General features: G+C 36.6%; 1 protein-coding gene across 1 annotated transcript in view; it reads right to left on the reverse strand.

Annotated features, from left to right (window-relative positions):
• Nucleotides 1–22,217, reverse strand: part of SPAG17 (sperm associated antigen 17) — a 91,544-nt gene that overhangs the window by 26,140 nt on the left and 43,187 nt on the right. Inside the window, exons 18-29 of the mRNA XM_042866836.1 lie at nucleotides 21,190–21,374; nucleotides 19,826–19,920; nucleotides 18,750–18,986; nucleotides 17,162–17,273; nucleotides 16,509–16,637; nucleotides 14,433–14,546; nucleotides 9,559–9,764; nucleotides 5,469–5,589; nucleotides 4,213–4,631; nucleotides 2,446–2,575; nucleotides 598–818; nucleotides 155–299 (exon numbers count right to left, since the gene is read on the reverse strand). Of these exons, the coding sequence (XP_042722770.1) occupies nucleotides 155–299; nucleotides 598–818; nucleotides 2,446–2,575; nucleotides 4,213–4,631; nucleotides 5,469–5,589; nucleotides 9,559–9,764; nucleotides 14,433–14,546; nucleotides 16,509–16,637; nucleotides 17,162–17,273; nucleotides 18,750–18,986; nucleotides 19,826–19,920; nucleotides 21,190–21,374 (2,114 nt within the window). The remainder of the gene's footprint in view (nucleotides 1–154; nucleotides 300–597; nucleotides 819–2,445; nucleotides 2,576–4,212; nucleotides 4,632–5,468; nucleotides 5,590–9,558; nucleotides 9,765–14,432; nucleotides 14,547–16,508; nucleotides 16,638–17,161; nucleotides 17,274–18,749; nucleotides 18,987–19,825; nucleotides 19,921–21,189; nucleotides 21,375–22,217) is intronic.

Genomic DNA, 22,217 nt, shown 5'->3' on the forward strand with positions numbered 1-22,217 from the left:
TGGCCATTGACATTTCTTGTTCACTAAATAACTTTCCCTACACAAGGCATGAGCCTTCTTGATTAGAATGAGCAAAAGCCTTTTAAAAGTATATTTTGACAGTTATCCCTATCACGAGATAAAACAAAGATAAATATTCCCCTTTTGTTTTTACCTGTTTTCTTGCTCTCCTGAGCTACAGGATGTTCTTCACAGTCTTGGTAAAAAGTTGTGATTCTAGTACCATCTGCATGATCTACTACTCTGCTGCCATCCAGCTTCTCAACAATTATCACTTCATCATCTCGTACAGTCATAACCTGAAATAATAAGGGAACGTGGATTTACATTAGCATTGAGATACCTGTGACAGCAACAACGGTAATGCAAAGCATTATGCATTATGTACTGAAACTCTGAAGAAGCTGGTCTGCTCCAACTTTATCTGTGTCAGAGACCAAGGATTTACATTTTCTTCAACATCTACAGCTTTTATATTAGTAATGATGTAATTACACAGTCTGTAGGATGTTTTGAAAATGTTTTCTGCAACAGATGATGGCAGCCCTGTCACATAGCTTAGTAGACAGTGGTATAACAACACAAAAATAGTATTACTGTTCCATCAGCTGGGTCAGTTGCCTGATAGAATAAGATTGGCTCCAGAACCATTTGCCTTCCTCCTTCAGTTCCCACTCGAATGCCTAATGGGGTTGTTGTTATCCAGGTTCCTGCTTGATTCTCCTTAGGTTGCTCAGGATTAACCAGACCCTGAGTAACGTCTTCAAATATTTCCTCCTTCTTTGGGTGCAATACGATGTTTTTGTCATTGCCTTTTCCTGCAGAAACAAAAAATTCTGTGTAAGACTTGGTATTGTCTAAGGGAAAAGACAAAATCAATCAACTAAAGAGTTTCTGTGAGTATTGGCTTTGATAGAATTGAAAGAACAATTTATCATAGAATCACAGTCTCAGGCGAGAGGGAAATAACAAGACCTATTATTCAAAATTGTTCACTTGAACCAATCTTGTTTAATATGTTTATTAACAACACAGGAAAAGTAAACAGGATGCTATGATATTCGATTATGACTTTATCATTATTATGATTCGATTATGGCTTTGGAACGTACCATGAATATAGAAGGGAATCTGAATGGCTTAAAAGGAAAAAAAAACATCCCGAACTGTCCCACTAGCTTGAGGACTAAAGTACTAGGAATCGATAAAGCCCAACAGAAATAAGTTACAGCAAAAAGGATTAAGACAAATGATTTCTGCTTCATACACATTTGAAACAGTAGAATGAGATAAAGATCTGGATATAGCATCCATGTAGAATGACTACAATTGTCAGCATGAAAGTACAGTGACAAAAAAGGCAAATACAAACCTAAGGTTCACCAGAAGTAAAGAGATGCAGATTAGACTGTGAAAGGCAATGAAGAGATCTTATCAAGAATACAACTGAGAATCTGATCACTCACATTAAGAAAGAGAACTAGACTAAGTGTGGGTAAAAGACAATAGCATGGCCTGGGTAGGAATCTAAAAGTTTACAGTTTATAAGTCCTAGGGAAAAAAAAAAGAAACAAAACAAAACAAAGTGTAAATATTCACCACAAATTTGTCAAGACTAAGTAGCAGAGAGGAAAGGTGGGGGGCAGGAGAGGGAAATCATTATAAAGGATAAGGAATAAAAGATATACACTGGTCACAGATATGGAGACTGAAAATTAGAAGATAGTTTGTCAGTTCTTAAACATGATTCTAGATTTCCTAAGGAATATCCTAAGAACAGAGAACTGGACTTGAAGATTCAGAAAATTTCTTTTTACAGACTTCTCTTTAGCAGCAATTTTTATTCACATACTTCCAATAAATTATAAGGTAATGTTGTGGCAAGTCCTAATCATTCTTTGCACTACTTAGCACTGAGAGTCGTGTAGGACCACACTGTGAGGTATGAAGCAAACACATATTTGCCTCCTTCTCTTTGAAATGGAATGACATGAGAATACTTGGACAGACCACAAGCTTATACAATCAAATAATGAATAAAGCAGGTGTCCTGGAATAGATACAGTGAGAAAGAAAAATACAGCAAGTCCACTGTAAATGGGACGTATCTCAATATAACAATTAAAAACTGTGTAACATGAAAGTAAAGATTTGATGTTCCTGGAGTTACAAGGCTTTATCTGAGAAGACTGTTACTAAATCACTCTGCTAGATATGTAGTTCTTACATACCCTTTTATTATTAGAGCTCTTAAGTGTTACAAGAAAGCTGGAGTAGGAAAGAAATGATCTGCTATGAAGATAACAAATAAGCAGTGTATAGCAGCTGAGTACAGATAAATTGCATTTTACACCAGCACAATTTTTAGACCAAAGAAAAATGCCCTTTACTGAGTATCATCAGCCCTGCTCACATTAAATCTATCCAAAACACTGGAAACGTTACCTTTCCTAGTGCTCATCTCAGCTAAAGGTTCTGGTTCTGATAATGGTTGCATGTTTTCTGGAATTACAGGTGGTGGTAGGACAGGGCCAGAATCAGGACTTCTACTCACTGTGCCATCAGCAAACAGAATCTACAGAAATCAAAGACATATTAGGGACTAAAATAATTTCAAACACTAATAAGAAGTCTCAATATGTCACAAATACAATAGTCACTAGAATTTAGCATGCGATGAAGGAAGAAATGTAAGGCTCACAGAATAAATGCAAAAAATAAAGAACCTATATTAAAAAAAAGAAAGGACTGCTAATTAGTTCAGTTCACATATCTAATCAGCGGGGATTCTATTTAGTAACAGGTAGGCATGCATAAAAGCAAAGGTTTTGAGTGCTTAAGTGGTCAAAGGTTGATATCTTTTGATGAATACCACTTTTCCTAACAGCAGTAATGCATCTGTGCCACTGTATTTATCTGTATTCAGGTATTCCACACGTCTAGGATTGCTGCTAATTCTTCTAGCCATCAAGTCTAACAAAAAGAATTAATGGTTATTTATTTTACTATAGCTGATTTCTGAGATCTACTGTCCATAATATCTAACTCTTGATATGCAAGTTTCCTTGTGTGATTAAGCACAGAATTACCTCATTAATCTCTGAACACATTTACAAATAGAAAACAGATATACTGTGGAGAAAACATACAATGTGGAAAACATATGGACAACATACGGTCATATCTCAAGACCTACAGTTCCTGTAAGATAATTAACCATTTATTTTTCTTTCTGAGTGCTTGTCTATATGCTTTCCATTCTTCTATAACTCATAGATGTTAAATTAATACAAAGAAGGAGTCATCTAGAATCTGTGTATACAAAGACTGTGGTATGACCATCCTAGGCACACGAGCCCTGAATTCTTCAGTCAGGAGACTGCATCTGGAGGATATACAAATGAAAGGCAGCTAGTTTCTTTGCATACTACTGAAATTGGTATGTTTTTCTGAAATCTTGGATAAATGGTTTAAGATTTAATGTAACGAATGAACGTAACAAAGTTGTACTAGCAGTTGTGGCCTACTTAAACTGTTTAAAAAAAAAAAAAGAGGAAATAAGGAATAATTTTGACAGTTTCTGAGTCAAAGCACACATCTTTTCATCAATTTGATTACAATACACAGAGTATTAGACTTAGAAAAGATAATTGGTTGTTGACTGATTATAGTATCTGCAAAAGTGGCATCTAACTTATGTTACCTAAAAGGTACCAAAATTCTGGGCAACCTAATTTGTGCATAAACAAAGAAGGAACTTAGGAATACAGTCTTTTTGATGAAAATTTAGGATACCAAAAGGTGTCTACAGGACTGACAAGTGTATCTTTTCTTAACCTTGTACGAAAAAAGATACGGATGCATTTGTGTCACCAAAAATAAGAAAGATGAACTAATACACACTTCAGATGATTCATGTAGGTCTCAGAACTATATTATGTAGTTCTCAAAACTATACTAAGCTGTTTCCTAATTCCAAAATTGCCTAAAATGTTCACATGCCTAAAGTTTTCACCATTAAAATTCCTTGTGCTTGTTATGGTATCTGATTCTGAACAAAGCCAAGAGCATTTTAGTCTTGAAACTGCTGCAAAATTCATTGTTACTCAATTCCAACACTGACAAACTATATACTTATCTATGCCAGCTGAGAAAGCACAAATTCAATGATAACACTATACAGGCTGCTTCCAAAGACGCTGCAAAACATACCCAGGTAGATCCATCCATCATGTATCTTACAACAGTTCCTTGACTGGTGATGACTCTTGATACCTCTTGTTTTCTTTGACTTGTCACTGATGCATATAGACGAGAGTTGTTCACGTTCTGGGGATAACTTTGCCTAACAAGAATTTTCAAAGCTGGTTGCTTGGCATTTTCTCTCTTGGTGTTGTCTTGTTTTATTTCACCTTCTATAGCCTCATGTTCCTTCTCTTCGCTTTCCACAGCCTTCTCTCCCTTCACCTCGTTTGCTTTGGCCTCATCTTTTTCAGCCTCCTCTTCCTTGGCTTCATCCGCTTCAGTCCGCCGTTTCTCGCCCTCCTCTTCTCTGACTTTATATGTTCTGATCTCACCTTTCTCAACCTCATCTTCCTTAGCTTCAACTGTAGCAGCTGCACCTTCCAAATCTGAAAACAAATTCTGAATTACTTAGTACACACGTTCCAACAGTGTTAAACACCCAGTATCGAGTTGTTTACATATGATATTCAACTTAAGCTACTAAGACTAACTCAACTTGGCTTCTTCTGTAACCCACAGAGAGAGGGACAGTTTCTGTTTCTTGGATAGCAATTCAAAGCAGTTATCTACTCAGAAACTCTGCATCGTCCTATTGATGTGTCTTTCCCACATGAAAAAAAGGAAAATTTTAGATTGGTTTAGTATGGATGCTGAACTTTTAGAAAACTGAAATTAGATAGAGGAATCTCCAAACTGGCTCTAAAAAGGAAAAAAAATTACTGAATTTCGCCAAGTTTGAGATGGAATAGAAAACGAACATAGATATTCTGTCTACTTCAATAAATAAAGTTTTTAGGACAAATTATGGACACGTATTGAGTGTGCTACTGAGTATAATAGGCAACTGTGTCAAGAGATTGCATGTACGTGTATGTCACAGCTCTGTTCATCTCAGCCATTCAATATTTGAACTTACACTCCTTGTCAAATTGTGTGTTTGAAAATTCTCTGTATCCTTTTTACTGTACTTCATATCACATTGATCGTAGCACATTTATAAACTAAATGTGCTAAACTAAATTTATAGCACCAAACTGACAGAATATTAATACTGTATTCAAATTAAAATGTTACTTACGTTGTGATTACTATTAAACAGACTTTATAACAGAATTTGAAATCTGAGATGTTAAATCTAAATCTCTCAAGACAAAGAAACATTTTTATCTGTAATTTTAACTTCTTTAAAAGGTTCTTATTCTGTAGTGGTTCAAAAAACTAGCCTTCAAAACTTTCACCAAGGAAAGTTAATGCTAGTCCATTAGGACAGGAGACGTTGAGGCTTCGGAAAGCAAGAGCAGCTGACATCACTTTTGTTTGGGAAGCTGGTTCTTCTACTTCCACCTGCAGGAAGTAACAAACCTTACTTAGTTTTATTCCACATTTATAAAGACTTAAGACAAAATTAGACTAGATTTCAGTTTTACCCAAACATAACAAAATGTACGTTCTGTCACTGATTTGTAGCATTTTGAAAGTGTATGGATTCTGAAGTGAAAGCATTAGCTTATTTTCTTTGATTATGCTATCTTATTTTATTCATCTTTATTAACCTTTGAAGAAAAAACATTCTTGACTGTATTTATTTTGCCGAGTTGTTAAGCGATCTTATGTACAGTGTCAGGATGAAATAAAAGGTAACATGAAGCAGAAGAGCACTGAGTTTGTATCAGCTATTCTAACTTCAACAGTTAAAAAAGTGCATAAAATAGAAGTAACACTACATCAAGTCTGATGGATGTACAGCAGACGAGAAAAGAACAGGAAGGAATGCTTGAGAGACAAAAAGTGTAGTCCTCTGCACTACTCCGTAGTACGAATAGAAAAGATGAGGATGACCGAAATGATGTCTGAAGGCTCTAGAAAATACAGGAAAAATACAACAATGGATCCTTTGATGTCAACCTCACAGATAAGTATGTGACAATGAACTACGCTATACCAATAATCATAAGATGAAAACAGTTTTGGGTTGCAGGTGAAGGTAAGAGAGCACTAGTCTCTGTATTATCCTGTATTTTTAATTTATATGGATGGAAATATAGGGGAAAATAGGGAAAACAGGCAGATGCTTTGCCACATCTTTTTAACAAGGGACATTTTATGGTTACCTTACAAAATATTACTGGGTCGTTAAGGCTACCCTCACTATCCTAAAATCACAGCCATACAATCGTGGGGTAGACATCACAGAATAGGGTGGAAGTAACCCTCACTTGTCCTCTACTTCCCCCTTTCCAATGGTAGAAAAAGTATAACTATATCATTAGAGAAAACTGGTAGTATAACCTATCCTAAACATTTCCAGGGCTAGACATTTCCTAGTTTCCCTAGGCAAATCTATTCCAATTATTAATCTTACTGAGATTTCCCTATTGGTCAGCCTGAACCATTCTGATAAAAAATTAATTTACTTCTGATGATTTCTTCTGATTATATGGGCTAGCGTAAGAGATCTTGTTGTCCCTCTACTGCAAGCTGTTCTCTCTCTCAATTTTGGATCAAACAAACCCAAACCAAGTCTTTTAACCTTTCCTCACTGGTAAAGTTTTCAAGACTTCGGGTTGTTTTTAGTACTTTCCTCAGATGTATTTAATGTGGCCCATATTTTTCTTTACCAGTACTGATGGGAAGAATAATTTTACATACTTAACAAGTTATACTCTTGTTTAGTCATCTTAGTATGGTGTTTGCCCTTCTCACAGCAAGATGGCATTACTGACTTGTATATAAATTTTCATTCTTTTCAACTCTCAGACCTTTTTTTTGCATTATTGTCATTGATAAAATGGTCGTACATTCTACAGATTACTGATTATTTATACACAATTACAGAACCTAGTACGTTTTTACTGTTTTCCAGACACTGTTTATGTGAATTTGTCAAGTTCACTTCAGACTCTAAAGCTGTCCTTCAAAATATTTGCAGATTCACACAACTAGGTACTGCATGCACTAGCAAAGGAACATTGCTTGTCTTACAGACTTTTTATTAGAACACAAAAAATAATGGACTGAAGACATTCTAAATGAAACAGTAAGAAATTTTTTGGAAAGAGATGGAACATAAAGGTTATGACAGAATTTTATTGGTAGGGGAGTGTGTGTGGGGTTTAATGTACCGTACAATTGTGATATGTTATTGTCAGTGCTGTCTAGCAAGTTCCCTTGCTCGAGCTCTTCAAGTATCTAGTTAAATTTGAGAAAATTAGGCCAGCAGGGCTTTTTGCGGATATGGGCAGAATCCAAGTTGAAAGAGCTACAGCATAGCATCATTTACTTGGTACCACAGAGAAGCATAGCTATTTCATATCAGAGAACCTTCCATGGATATCCTAAAAACATTCAGTATCTTTTCATTCTTGTCTTTCTTACTGCCCTCCCCTGTAACTTGATGTGCACTGGAAACTATCTCCTGTTTCAAATATATCTATACTGCATTTTACCCCCTCCTTTCCATGTTGCCTACTCTGCATCTTTGAACAGCTCGGCCCAGCTCTGTTAACATAATTACAGTCTTCATTCAACCTCCCTTGCCAAGAGGGCTAAGAATACGTATCATAAACTGCTGAAGAGGGAATAGCAGGAGTGGTTTTGAAATAAATGGTGAAGTGACCAGTGTGACCCATTTCTCCCTCACCCACGTTTCCATGCCAAAAAAGTGTTTTCTCACAGAACTTTGTGGAAGAATTTCAAGATCAAATGCTAAGCACTTTTGAGGCACATGGCTCTGTAATTTCTACCATACTTTGTGATAAGCATTCCATAAAACAAATGCAGAATCTACTTCTAAAATGTCATCCATCCTTTCCAAAGCCCTGTCCTGAGGTAGAATTCCTTCAGCCATGGACAGAAGCAGCTTCCTAATTGCTGGAGCCTGGCTTGTGATTTGTTGAAAAAAATCAAACTGCATAGCAAGCTTTTTCAAAAATGATAACATTAATTTGGCTAAATGCTGAGTGCTGTACTTGGGTCATAACTCCAGGAAGTAGTATATGCTTGAGGAGGAGAGGCTAGAAAGTTGTCCAGCAGTAGAGAGCCTGATAGTGTTGGTTGACAGCTAGTTGAACACGAGCAAGCAGTGTGCCCAGGTGCCTTGTATCAGAAATAGTGCAGGTAGCAGGACTAGAAAAGATATTGTCCCTCTGTATTTGGTACTTGTGAGACAACATCTTGAATACTGCGTTCAGTTTTGGGCCCCTCAACACAAGAAAGAATGTCGCTGGACCACATTCAGAGAGGGCCAACAAAGCTGGTGAAGGGACTAAAAAACAAGGATCTGAGCAGGGGCTGGGTTGGAAGGAAAGCCATTTGGATGTGTTTTGCAACCTGCCGTTTTAGTTAGAATATTGTCATCTCTTGGCTGCTTGCAGACCTCCAAAGAAATGTTGTGCCCTGCTAGAAAGAATTTCTTCATGGTTAAACATCAGAATAGGCAGTCCATGAAAGTGGTGGAGTTACCATTTCTTAAGTTATTTAATGGATTTGTAGACATGGTTTTTAGGGACATGGTTTAGTGATGGATTAGGTAGGGTTAGGTCGACAGTCGGACTTGATCTTTTCTAACTGATTCTAATGATTCTATGATTCCAGTTTGGTTGGCTGAAGACTTTCCAATACAGATTTCAGAAAGCACAGAGAAGTTCTCTTATTTGGTTAAAATAGAAAGTTTAACCACAGAAGAAGTTTTAACCATGGAAGTTCTGTACAAACACAAGGAATAATTTCTTTACTATGAGAGTGATGGATCACTGGAACAGACAAGAGCAATCTGTTTAATCTCTCTCTGGAGATATTCAAAACCCATTAGGAAGCTTTCCTGTGTGGCCTACTGTAGGGAACCTGCTTTAGCAGGAGGGTTGAACTAGATGATCTAAATGTCCCTTCTAACCCTTGCAGTTCTTAATTCTCCGTTGCTGCATAAAAACCAATTTCTAGAGCAGCCCTAATCAGTGAGAACGTAACAGGTGTAACTGTAAAACCAAAATCAATGCAAGTATGTGGATCACTGCTCTACATCACAAAGCTTTAAAAGCTACCTTAATTAACAGCTACCAATATTTACACTTGAGAATCATAGAATTGCTCAGGTTAGAAAAGACCTTAAAGACCATTGAGTCCAACCATGACCAAAATGATTTTTATACAACTGGAGAAAGTAAAGCATATCCTTAGAAGCACCATAAATTATTAAGAATTTGTTGAAACACTCCTCAAAATCCTGAGAAGAATATATATTTCTATTACCCAAGTGTAGGTATTTAAATTTTTGTTTCTTTTCTACGTTCAGCGGACAATCATCTGTTTTCTTACCTTTTCTTCTTGTTTTTCATTGTTGTCTGGTGGTGAAGAGCTTATTCTGCTACCGCTTGATTTTGTAGATGGCAGAGATTTTCCTGATTTTTGTTTGACTGATTTGTCTTTTTTTCCTGAAGCTGATGTAATGGAAGGAGGAACAGTCGGAATATGAACAGAAGGAACGTTCAGAATTGCTGCTAAGATGGGATCTGTTTCATCATCTAAAGAAAGGGAAAACATTATTTTTAATGCAATTAAGCTTCATAAATGTAAATTGTTACACTCGTTTTTGACAAGATTTTATACTCTAAATTTTATCCTTGAAATAATGAATTCAGTGGTATCAGATAGACGGTCTGAACATATTAAATTATTTGGAATGGGCTATTTGACAACTGAAAAGGAATCTTGAAACTATTGTTCCCCTTAGTTTGGAATTGGCCTCAAAATAGAATACACAACTTTTTAATTCTGTTTTAACTCCAGAATACTTACACACATGGAGAAATTTTGAGTCTAATGCCTAAGATAAGATGGATGGAGCATAGACTGACTCCAGCAATTTTGGGTATCATAGCTCTATTCTGTTTCAATGATTCAGAAATAATTTTTTTCTTAAGTTCTCCCATTTCTTAAAAGTCAAGCATTACAACAGTCTGCTATGTTGACATTAAGTATTCGCATTACGTTCTGAAACAGTGACTTGAAAATAATAAGATATTCTGTGAGGTAGGTGACTGTCCCCCTCTATTCTGCCCTTGTGAGCCCCATGTAGAGTACTGCATCCAAGCCTAGGGCACAGGAAAGACATGGAGCTTTTGGAGAGGATCCAAAGGAGGGTCACAAAGATGATCCAAAGGCTGGAGCACCACTCCTATGAAGATAGGCTAAAGGAACTGGGCTTGTTCAGCCTAAAAAATTGAACGCTGCAGGAAGACCTCATTGTGGCCTTTCAGTATTTAGAGGGAGCTTATAAACATGGGGGAAAACAACTTTTACACAGGTAGATAGTGATAGGACAAGGGGGAATAGTTTTAAACTAAAGGAAGAGAAATTTAGATTAGATGTCAGGGGGGAAGTTTTTTACTGAGAGTGGTGAGGTGCTCATCAGACAGGCTGTGTGGAGAGGTTATGGATGCCCTGTCCCTGGTGGTTTTAAGGCCAGGTTGGATAGATCCCTAGAGAAGGACCTGGGGGTCCTGATGGACAAGAGACTGAATATGAGCCAGCAGTGCGCTCTGGCAGCTCGAAAGGCAAATGGGATCCTGGGCTCCATCAGGAGAGGGGTGGTCAGCAGGGACAGGGAGGTGATTGTCCCTCTCTACTCGGCTCTTGTGAGGCCCCATCTGAGTACTGTGTCCAGGTGTGGAGCCCTCAGTACAAGAAAGACACTGAGATTTTGGAAAGGGTCCAGAGGAGGGCGACTAAGATGATCAGGGGGCTGGAGCACCTCCCCTATCAGGACAGGCTGAGGGAGTTGGGTTTGTTCAGCCTGGAGAAGAGAAGGCTGCGGGGTGACCTCATTGCAGCCTATCAATACCTGAAGGGAACCTACACCCAGGAGGGAAGTAAACTCTTCAAAAGGGCTGACAACAGCAGGACTAGGGGAAATGGTTTTAAGTTGAAGGAGGGAAGATTTAGGTTGGATGTTGGGGGGAAGTTCTTTACTGGGAGAGTGGTTAGGCCCCGGAACGGGCTGCCCGGGGAGGTTGTGGATGCCCCGTCCTTGGACGTGTTTAAGGCCAGGTTGGACGGGGTCCTGGGCAACCTGATCTGAATGTGTATGTTTGGTGGCCCTGCTAGGCAGGGGGGTTGGAACTACATGATCCTTGGGGTCCCTTCCAACCCGGGTGATTCTGTGATTCTGTGATTCTGTGATCCTTGAGATCTGTTCCAACCCAAGCCATTGTATGATTCTACGATTATCTCAGAAAACAGCCTTTGGAAACCTTTAAAAAAATTTAATATATATAGCAAGCTTGATCTGCTTCATAGTTCCTGAAACTCTGAAGTTTAATGAGAAGTCAGTCATTGCAAAAGTGTCTTTTGGAAAACTTTCAAAAATCCTTTTTTCTTTTTTGGTAAAATTACTTCTTAATTTTGCTTCTTACAATGAGCAATGTATTTTAATGTGAAAAACTAATAAGTTAGGCAAAGAAAAGTTAATGAACTCATTGACAAATTGCAAGCCAACCTGGAGTTAGACAAAGGAAAAAAATTACATACGGAAGCATGCTAATAAAACTATTCTGGCATGAGGTCACAGGGTCTTCTGTAACGTAGACAAAGTGTTAATACATCTTTGGCTCAACAAGCTAAAAGGTAGGCCCAATACCTACTAAACGCACAGTTTCCAGGGAAGTTTTGACTTATATGCTTTTAGCTCTGCAGATAAGAAGACGCTTAAAACACCCCAAAAAACAGATTCTAATCCACTAGAAAGGCTGTTTGTGTGCTCAGGAACATTTGCCTTATGGATGATTCTGGATTTATGAGAACTGCAAAGATGACACAAAATTTGACAATCTAAGACTGAAAGAAACTATCATCACCAGAAGATCATCTAATGAGCAGTCCACAGAAAACAAGTCTTCCACCTCAGGTTTTAACCTAATTCTTCAATCTCAGCTTCTGTCTTGATGCTTGCATTAGGGAAATGCAGCAATATCTGAATACATCCATAGCCTTCAGCCTGACAGAAAAATTTAGATCACCTTGAGGACTTTTAAGTACCCATTTTCAATAGCTGATGCATGGCTGATGATGGAAAGATGAACAAATCTGTTTTATTTGTAATAAGCCAGTGATAAGTTCTCAACTAATTATATAAAATCAGAAAGTTTAACGTTCTCAATGGGGACCATGTGATGTAAATTTATTAGAGAACACGACTGTGAAATAAACCACAGAAGTATCAATCTATAGGTGGATGATTAGTAGAAACAGCTGATGAATAATCTTTGGCAGAGGTAGTTCTCTACTGAGAAGCATAATAGCTAAAACGAAGGACTGGAGGAACTAGCTTTTAAAATCATTAGTGAATGTGATCCATCTTATCAAGTTTGTATAAAAATTCAGGTGATCACTGCAAACTAGTTACAAACAAGCACTTATTTAGGTATAAAAGCTGTTATAGGCTCTCAGTCTCTGAGGAAATTTCATCTACTCTTACAACTCTGGTTGTCCTGAAAAAAGGATGACACTCTGAAGGCAGCAATGGAAGAATGGATTGTCATGACAGAGAGCAAATATCTTCAGAAATCTTGAGAATTATGGGAAATTCCAGAGGACTATCAAAGCAGGGTAGGTTCCTTTCCTGTTTAAAACAAAATCAGATCTCTAGGACTTGGGAGTTGTACTCAGGATTTCATCAAGGCTCAAACTGCAACTGCACAGTTTTCATAACATCCAGATGCAAAAACTCCAGAAGAGCTCAAGTAGTTTAAAGTGATGAAGAGCTTACTTACTAAATCTGAAGTTAGATTTGGGTTAAGCTAGAGAAAACAATCTAAAAACTAAAAGTTGTCTTTTTTTTTTTAACCTTAGAAGTTTAATATTAAAATTTAACCAAGAAACAAAAAGCTGGCAAACAATCTGAGTCCTTCTCTCATCTGAACTTCAAAGAGGAATATGGAAGAGGTAAAACAAGGTAAGGAAAAAAAAACACACAAAAAAAGAGAATTTGAGAGGCTCCAAAAAATTATTTCAATGACACAATTTAATCTGTCCATGGAGAAAAGCTCTGGATTACATGCCATTATAATTCTAATTTAGGAATGGATGATGTGCAAAAACAGACTAAGCCCGAGTGTTTCTGGTTAGTATGCTTCTGAGCTCTTACAACACAAACACCCACAAGGGAAATGAAGCCATAAGCAAATGATTGCAGGAAAACTGCAAACGCTCAAAGAATGCCAGTCAGCACTGCTGCATTAACACTCAATATGGCAAAGATTATTCTAATGCAGAACAGGTTGCCTATTGGATATGTGAAAAAAGCCTGAACATCACAGCTGATATGTAAGTGTTTAATTAGACAACTCATTTTTATGCCAAAATACAAGAGTTCTCACAGTCCACTACATTGTGAATGCTATCTTTGCCCAATTTTAAATAGTTCTTCTTTAGAAAATCACTTGGAGAAGATATTTGAATAATTAAAATGGAGTATATAGTTGAATGGTTTACCACAGTCCACACAAAGGTGCACTCAATTAAATATTTTCATATTTTAAGAACTGAAAAATGCTGGGATTATTCTCTGATCAGAAGAGGGTTTCACTTTTATCCGTGTGATGGTTTCAGTGGCCTTTCAAATGCAATGGAAACAAAAAGCTCTTGGTAAAAGCAGATGCTATTTTCACTGTGGTTTTGTGAAGCAATTGCTTCCAGTTGGTGAATGTGTTTATTGAAAAGCTGAGAGAAATCCCTCATTATGACTGCACAACTAGAACCTACAGGCCAACTCCTAACATAAAATGAAAATTCCATAATCACCTACATAAGTTAATGAAAATATTATTTCTTGGAAAACCAAAAAGATTCCTCAACAAATCACATTTTCTTTGGCTCAAATTAATTTGCTGATTTTGCTGGACTACTTAATAACAATACTTGCAAATTTCTCCCTCCACTGCTCTGCTTTCACAGTAAGTAAAAAAGCATGGAGACCTCTTTCCATTTTGAAATTTAAATCACTGAACATTCTTGACAATGTAATCTCATCTCAAGCTTTGCTGAAAATTCCCCACCATGTGGTAACAGCTGCTAAGAAAGGCAGAATTGCATGCAACAAATTATTGAGTTAAGGGGTGCATGAAAAATAAAAAAAGAAGAAAAAGAATTCCCCCTTTGGTTCTCAAATATCCTCTTCTATTTGCTTATTTTACCTGCCGTCTTCCCTGTAGGTCCATAATAGCTCAGGGACAGCTGGATTCCATTTTCTAACGTGGCTGAAAAAGATCCAAACTTGCTCACAGCTTTCTTTTTATTTTTAATTTTTCCTTAAAAAAAAAAAATCAGAATTTTAATGATAGCAACGCACTGCAGAACCATCTGACTTGCAAACAAATGACTGATTTGAACAGTGGCACATTAATCTGGATGACTAACCTGTAAAACAAATTAATATAGAGCAAGGAAAACTTTCTAATTAGCTAGGTGAATTAATAGCAACAATTAGTGAAAATTCTTTGTGAACTTAAACAACAAATGAAACAAGTTCTGGAGTCAAGGATCTTCGTTTCCCTTCTTGGTTGACAATAATGCTGAACTGCTCATTTCTATCACACAGGGGATTCCTGTTTAGATAGAAGGAAAGCCTCCCATTGGTGTTGAATGAATAAAAGTGGCTTCAGATGCTAACACACTGTGATTGAAAGTGTCACCTGACAGACGTTAAAATGACATATGACAACTTTCAGAAGGGTGGACAAGAAATGTCATCTGTGGAAGGGATGCAAATTTTCTATTCATCCAACCTACTGGTGACAGCTGCTGCCAAGGAGAGGAGCAGGAACAAGATGCTGTCTAATGGTAAAGAGTAAAAGAACTAAAACTCCTACCTGAAGTTACACTTTTTCAATGCTCTCCAGATCTGCATGAGCAATTCTGCAGTGTTTAGGGCAGAGAAATACATATCGAATCATTACAGACCATCTTCCTTCTTGGAACCACCCCCTCAGCAGGTTACAGAAAGGACTCAAGTTCTTTACAGAAAGAACGGTGAGGTGCTGGAACAGGCTGCCCAGAGAGGCTGTGGATGCCCCGTCCCTGGAGGTGTTCAAGGCCAGGTTGGATGGGGCCCTGGGCAGCCTGGTCTACTATTAAATGGGGAGGTTGGTGGCCCTGCATATGGCAGGGATGTTGGAGGTTCATGATCCTTGAGGTCCTGTCTAACTCTGGCCATTCTGTGATTCTGTGACTGCGATTCAATACTTGTGGCATATTTCTAAATGACACTCACAAGCAATAGATACAGCTGAACTGCAGAAAGGATATGTTTCTACACCAAAGGTCCTGAGAAAGCACTAATTCTACAGCTATATGTCACACAAAAGACGACTCAGTTCAAAGTGGAAAGACTTTTCTTTTCAGAGCAGAAATTTATTCTGGGTATTGTAAAGAATTGTTTGCATCCTCTTAGTCTTTCCCAGGCCACATTAAGATCAGATGGAGTCCTACACTAAAAATGAGAATTCTTCTCCTAAGGAATGGTGAATTTTTTCAGTGACTTCCTTGCTTAAAAAAGTGGTTAGCATCTGTTGTCCTGCACTATGCTTATGTCTACGCTTTAATAAGATTTCTGCATGAAGCTTAAGTCAGCAAACTGGATTACTATTTAACCTTTTGTTTTTTAATGACTGAGTCTCACTCTGATCTCAGATACAAAGAGTTGTCTCACCCTGTAAGCTGTCATTCCAAATAACACAGTTTTCAAGGGAAAGGACAGAATGGAGCATCCCTCTTTACCATCTTTTTCATCTCCTGACTCAGAAGGTTCAAAGATCATTTCCGTTCCAGCAAGCTGGGGCAGTACTAGATCTGCATGTTGCCAAGACTCCCTCAAGGACTTGAGCTGGAAGACTGGTCACTGAAAAAAATATTTCTACATCTTTTCTGGACTTCTCATTTGGTCAGTAAATTGTAAAACATAGTAGTGACCAGAGAAGTACACATTCATTCTACTTTGTTTTTTTGGACGAGTGGTGCAAATAGCTGAACATTTCACTTATACCTCACATTCACAGACATCCTGATATCTTTATAATTCTGAATGATGACTAATAACATACATTCTTGTATACATTCTTCATTTGAAAGAATGCATCTATTCACAGCAGCACTGATCTTATTTACTCTTTGCAATTAGAAATTTATTTTATGTTAGTTGATAAGGTTTACATCTGACTACTAAGTACATCAAACTATTAATTTTTTTTAATGAGTGATGTCAACCCACTAACCTGGTGCAGTTTTCTGTTCTTCGTTATTTTCATGCACTTCAATTTCTGTTAAGTTTTTCTTGGGGTCTGTGATATGAATGAAGAAGTTGTGATTGTCCTTTACCACTTTCACCTTTACCAAAGTTAGACCTACAAAGCAATGGAATACTGTTAGACTTCAGTACTGATTTCTGTCCCCCAGAAAAGCCTGCACCTGCAACTATAAGTCATACAAAAATAAAATTATACCCACAAAAAGAAGTGGGCCCAATTTCTTACTATTAGGCAAAGACGACCAAATTAAGTTTATCTGAATTTAGATTATCTTACTAAACGTATAGAAAACTTTCTGACAGTTACAACCAATAGACTGTGGAACAACCCTGTTACTTACACTGGACAATTGACTGGGATATGAATTCATGGAATACATTGCATTGGCTGCCACTGAACAATTCTATTTTTTAATACTTTATGAATTTGTTAACCTACTACAGAAAAACTTAAACTTCAGCGGCAATAAAATCTAACATGGAATTACATGGTACTGCCACAGTATCTTTAACAGAATTTCTACTACTGAAATGCAAAAAAGCATTTATGGATAAAGGAAACTTTGTCATCAGCTATTAAGTGAGACAAAGCAAAGTGCTTTGTATGTATAAAATAATCACCTTTTACAAACTCTATCTTCTCTACTTGAATCTGTCCTCCATCAGATGGATAAAGATAGTGATTGATTCCAGATACTTGAATGAGATTCTCCCCTGTGTTGTAACCAAGAAACTGAAAAAAATGCAAGTTTTGGACTGTGGGTAAATGAGAAAGGCAAAAGTTGTAAAAGGCAAAAGTTGTGAAGTAGGGTTAGGGTAATCACACTAACATTGTTCGGATCAATATTTCTTGTTCAGAGATCTAATTGTGACTTTAACAAATATATGGCATGTTACTCTTACACCTGAGTAATATATCACTTTCTAACTAAGTAACTTGTTTCACATGAGTGTAGAATCTAGTTATTCAGTTGTACATAGCCACCATGGGAACTAAAAAGTAGCAAGTAGTCTGGTGGCTTAATAAATAAAAGAGAGAAAGAAAAATTCTGGCCAAATACAAAGAGATAAAATACAAAGTACAATGCCATGAGATTTGTATGTCCAAACCAAATCTGATAAGGATTCTGATTTCCAGCCCTGGATTTTGGAATTCAGACATGGAGTGTACTGTTAGGCAAGTTCAGATCAGAAATTTACATAGTTATGATTTTGTAGGGTGTACTCAAGCAAGCTCAGACTAAAGTATACTGACTCAAGGAGGTCACTTTATCTGCAGTACATAACCACTGTTTATATCTAGGAAATAGAATTCTGTGCCATAAAGGAACTCTAAGCTTCCTTATTTACATTCCTAAATTTCAAAGAGATGTAAGTAATGAAAATAGGAGAACTACTTTCATGAATCTGAATCTTCTGTTTTTGTAGATTAATGTCCAGCAAATTTCAAGGAGAAGTGGGATATTATCCATAACTGTCATTTCCCAGTTCTGCAACAATAAATTGCTTTTGGAATATCTAGTCTAATACTTGTTTTGCAGGTCTATAGTTTCTTGGTGTATAGTGAGAAGAAAACTCTGGAATGACAGTCTTGGATGTAAGGCTTACTCTGCAAATAAAATCCAGTGCAAACTGCCTAAAAATGATTTGGATACTATTGGTAAAGAGTTCCCCCAGTAAGAAATCTCTCTCTGTTAGTGTAACAGACAGAATAGCTTGTATTATGGCACTCCAAGGACATGAATTTTGAAACAGGAAATGGAAGAAACAGTAGATTCCTTTTATTTGATTTCCAATGTGTATAGCCAAAACTTCAGCCAGGTCTAGCAGTCCCCAGATAAATGAATTGGAACAGGTCCTCCTACCCTTCCTACACTCTCCCATAAATGACACTTCTTTAGGCAAAATTCATCCTATGAAAATACTAACCAGGGACACAAAACCAATATCAAAAATATCAAAATATCAAGTGTTTATGTCATACACATTTAAAAACATCCAAGTTAATTAAATAGTCTTAAATAACAGAAGCTGCATTTCAAAACTTTTAGGAAGCAATCTGATGCGAAAATGATAGAATTGAACAGGACCTAGCTATGATTAATTAGTCCTGCACTTCAGTTTCATAAAGGATTATAGCTTTGCTAATCTTGGCTATATATAAATAGCTGACAATCTCCTAATGTGGTATAATAATATCACTCTTTACCTTATAAATTTTCTCAGAATGTGTTTCTGGGATGCTGAGATCCTCCTCAGGTTCAGGGATTTTTGCTGGCTCACCCTTAAGCTTCTCTTTGGAAGATTTCTTATTGGAACCTTCACTTTCTTCACATATTACTGTCTCTTGTCTTTTCATTTTACCACTCAAATTTTCTCTCTTTGCTTCTTTCTCTTCCTTAAGTCGTTCTTCCTCTAGTAATTTATTCTGTTTCTCTTTACTAGCCTAAATGATAATCAGGAGTTCAAGTTACTTTCTAATCCATGATATTTTATATGCGAAAATTGTATGAGTAAACAAACTCAAAATAACATAGGTTCCTTTGGTCTTCTAAGTTAATAATAATTTTAAAACTTGCCTACAGTTTCACAATATTGCATACTATAATCTGCATAAAATTACTGACACACTCAATTCACAGGATCAGACATTCTTGATCGAAAGAGTTGTACCAGATGATAATTTGTATCCTACACACTCAGTCATAGGGAATTATTGATTTTATAGTTCACTTTTCCACAATGTTTATCACCATATCAGAACAAATTATTGACTGAATTTATTCCCAAAATGTGACATAAAATTGTTTTATCTTTTATAGAAAGAGGAAAGAGCTATTAAGACCAGAATTATTAACCTGTATTAAGACAACAACATTAGGCATCTGACATTTTCCAGGTTAGCATTTTATGTTCTAAGCACACTAATGCACTAACATTATCATGAAAGAAACAGTAAGCATTCACAATTACAAGTTAGGCCAATGGCTAACTTGAGCTATGTCAGATCAAGTTGAGTACCCAGGAATTGGTTAAAGCCATTTCATAGCTACTTTCCAGTGGCAGTACTTTAAGTGCAGAGCACTGCACACTGTTAGAAAGATGAGATAGATACACTATGACTGTCAAAAAGAACCAAGAGAGTGCAGCATCAGCTAAGCTAGATCTACCGAGTATAACGGATAGTGCAAGTATGCATAAGTCTACATAAGCATGAAAGCATGCCTTTCTGGCAAATCAGTGTTAATTAAGTCCTTTTCAGAACCATACACATTCTTGCCATACCTTAAGAGAACCTTCTCTAATAAAAGGTCTTCTTTCATTGATGGACTGAGATTCTAGAACGGTGTCCATTATGCTCTCCGGTCTTGATGTGCTGTCTTTGAGAAAAGGAGGAGGAATAACTGTGATCATAAATATGTGAAAATTGAACAACTGTAAAAAAAAAAAAGTTCATAAATGAAAATAAAAAGGGTATGAGTAAACAAAATAAAATACACATTGGTAAATAGTAAAATATACAAGTATAAGAGCAGAATGAAGTCAACGTTAAATATTTTTAGAGATATAATACGCTACTCAGATTAGAAGAAATTTATCTCACAACTAGTATTAATTGGCATTCATAATTGGGGGCCATATGTTCCTTTGGCTGTTTTGGGTGAACAGTCTTCATGGTGTTCCCTCCTAGCTTCATGTGCACTCCCAACCACCCTGCTGGCAGAGCAATGCGAGAAGCAGAAAAACTCTTCATGCAAGCACTGCTGAGTAACACCTGAAACACTGGGGTATTGTCGATGTTATTTTCCTCCTAAATACAAAACACGTCACTGTATCAGACACTAGCAAAGAAAATTAGCTCTAATTAAGCCAAAACTGGGAGAGCTACATGGGTGCAAGATAAGATTCTAAGGTCATAACTGTCCTTTTGGTTCTCAAGCTATAATCAGAAGCATTAAGCTAGTTAAGGAATGGCAATCCGACTTTTGTAAATGGTAATCTTTAGCGCTAGAAAGTTTCAAAGTAAATTCTCAAAGAAAGTTAGTAAAGTAAAGGCTACAGAACAAATCATTTTAAATTCCACTTAAATACACAAATTGAAAATTTGGACAAAAGCTCTCTTTTTTGTCAATATTTGTGTTAAAAATTTTGTTGCCTGCTCAACATTTACTGCATAAGCTGCTTACTATTTTTGATATTCAAAATGCTGCTTGTAGTTAAAGTTCGCTTTGCAGTCTAGTTAATTCCAGTTTCCAGTTTTAGTTTCTAGTCTGCAGCTTCTGACTTCCAGCTTTTATTCCTGCTTTTTCAAAAAAGTTGTCAATTTCAATTACTGCTTGTCTCTTCACATTCACTTATGTCACGTGACAGAGATTTCATAGTTGTATGTAATCTTTCAAGTAACTCCATTAAATAAAAACAGATCCTGAAAGTGTATATTTATATTAAGGGACTCAAGTTTGCAAAATGAAGGATGATGCAGAGGATTTAAGTAAATATACTTAATTTCAAAAGATGTTTATATACATATAGATGACAAGACATGCTTGCCCTACTAAAAATATATGGGATTTTACTATGAACAGATTTGGGTCTCAGCTCTTACCATGATGAACGAATTTTCTAGGATAAAACAGAAAGATACCCACTTGTAGCTTTTATAGATAAGCCAGGCTTTTTGACAGCACAGTCAAAAAATTCAGATGGTCCTTCTGTCATACCTTCTCCCTGCTTAAGAGCCTTTATTTCTCTAGCTATCCTCTTCTCTTGATATTTGACTTCTTCTTCTTTAACCCAGTCTTCAATTGAGTTGGCTACCAGCTCAAGATAGTTCCTGAAAAGTGTAACATTTATCTATTTACAATAATACAATTTTCACTAAGATGATTTCAGATAGGAAAAATTCACTCAGCTTCTCAATTTATATGAATATTATGCAGTGACCTTTGAGAGAAGGACTGTGTTTAACAGATTTTTTTTTTATTTTAATTTTTTTTAAATACAGACACTGGTATTTATGCCTGAATGATACTTGTTTAAAATAACTGATGTTTGGGATTTGGGTTCTCCTGACTGCAAAGAAATAGTAGAAACTTGTCTTCCAAAGAACATCTGTCATCAAACAAAATCCAGACATCCAGAAAACAGACATTCAGACCAATTCTATTTATTTTCTTAGTTGCTCTTGATTTATATTGCCTTTTAAAATACACTTTTTTTGTTTGTTTGACATCTAAGGAGGTGTTATTTTGCTTAGTTTCTAGCACTCTGCTTATTTTCTAGCTCTTTTCTATCAATATGACAAGGAAAGACATTTGGAAATTATCACCCAAATTCAGATTAGAGAATCAGTGCACTGTAGCCTGTCCTAAATTAAGAATATTGGTAAATAATAGTGTGAGTCAGCACTGAATGATAAACTGATGCAGAGTTTGCGTTACTTTGTCTTCCAATGGTATCTGAAACTACTAAATAGTTTACTGTGCATGACTGCTTTCAAACCAAGATAAAAGCTAAAAATTGCACATGTAGTAATTCCTCAATCTCTTGCTTGGAGGATTACCATAATTCTTCAAGTGTAAAAGTAAAAGAAGCATGCATAGAAGTCATTTTATCTTCATAATTTTTTTCACTCAAGAGTTCAAGATGCTTCCACTGTATTCTAAAGCCATGGCAG

Source organism: Lagopus leucura, unplaced genomic scaffold (genome assembly GCF_019238085.1).
Source record: "Lagopus leucura isolate 7727_CA_CO unplaced genomic scaffold, USGS_WTPT01 Super-Scaffold_100001, whole genome shotgun sequence".
NCBI lineage: Eukaryota > Metazoa > Chordata > Aves > Galliformes > Phasianidae > Lagopus > Lagopus leucura.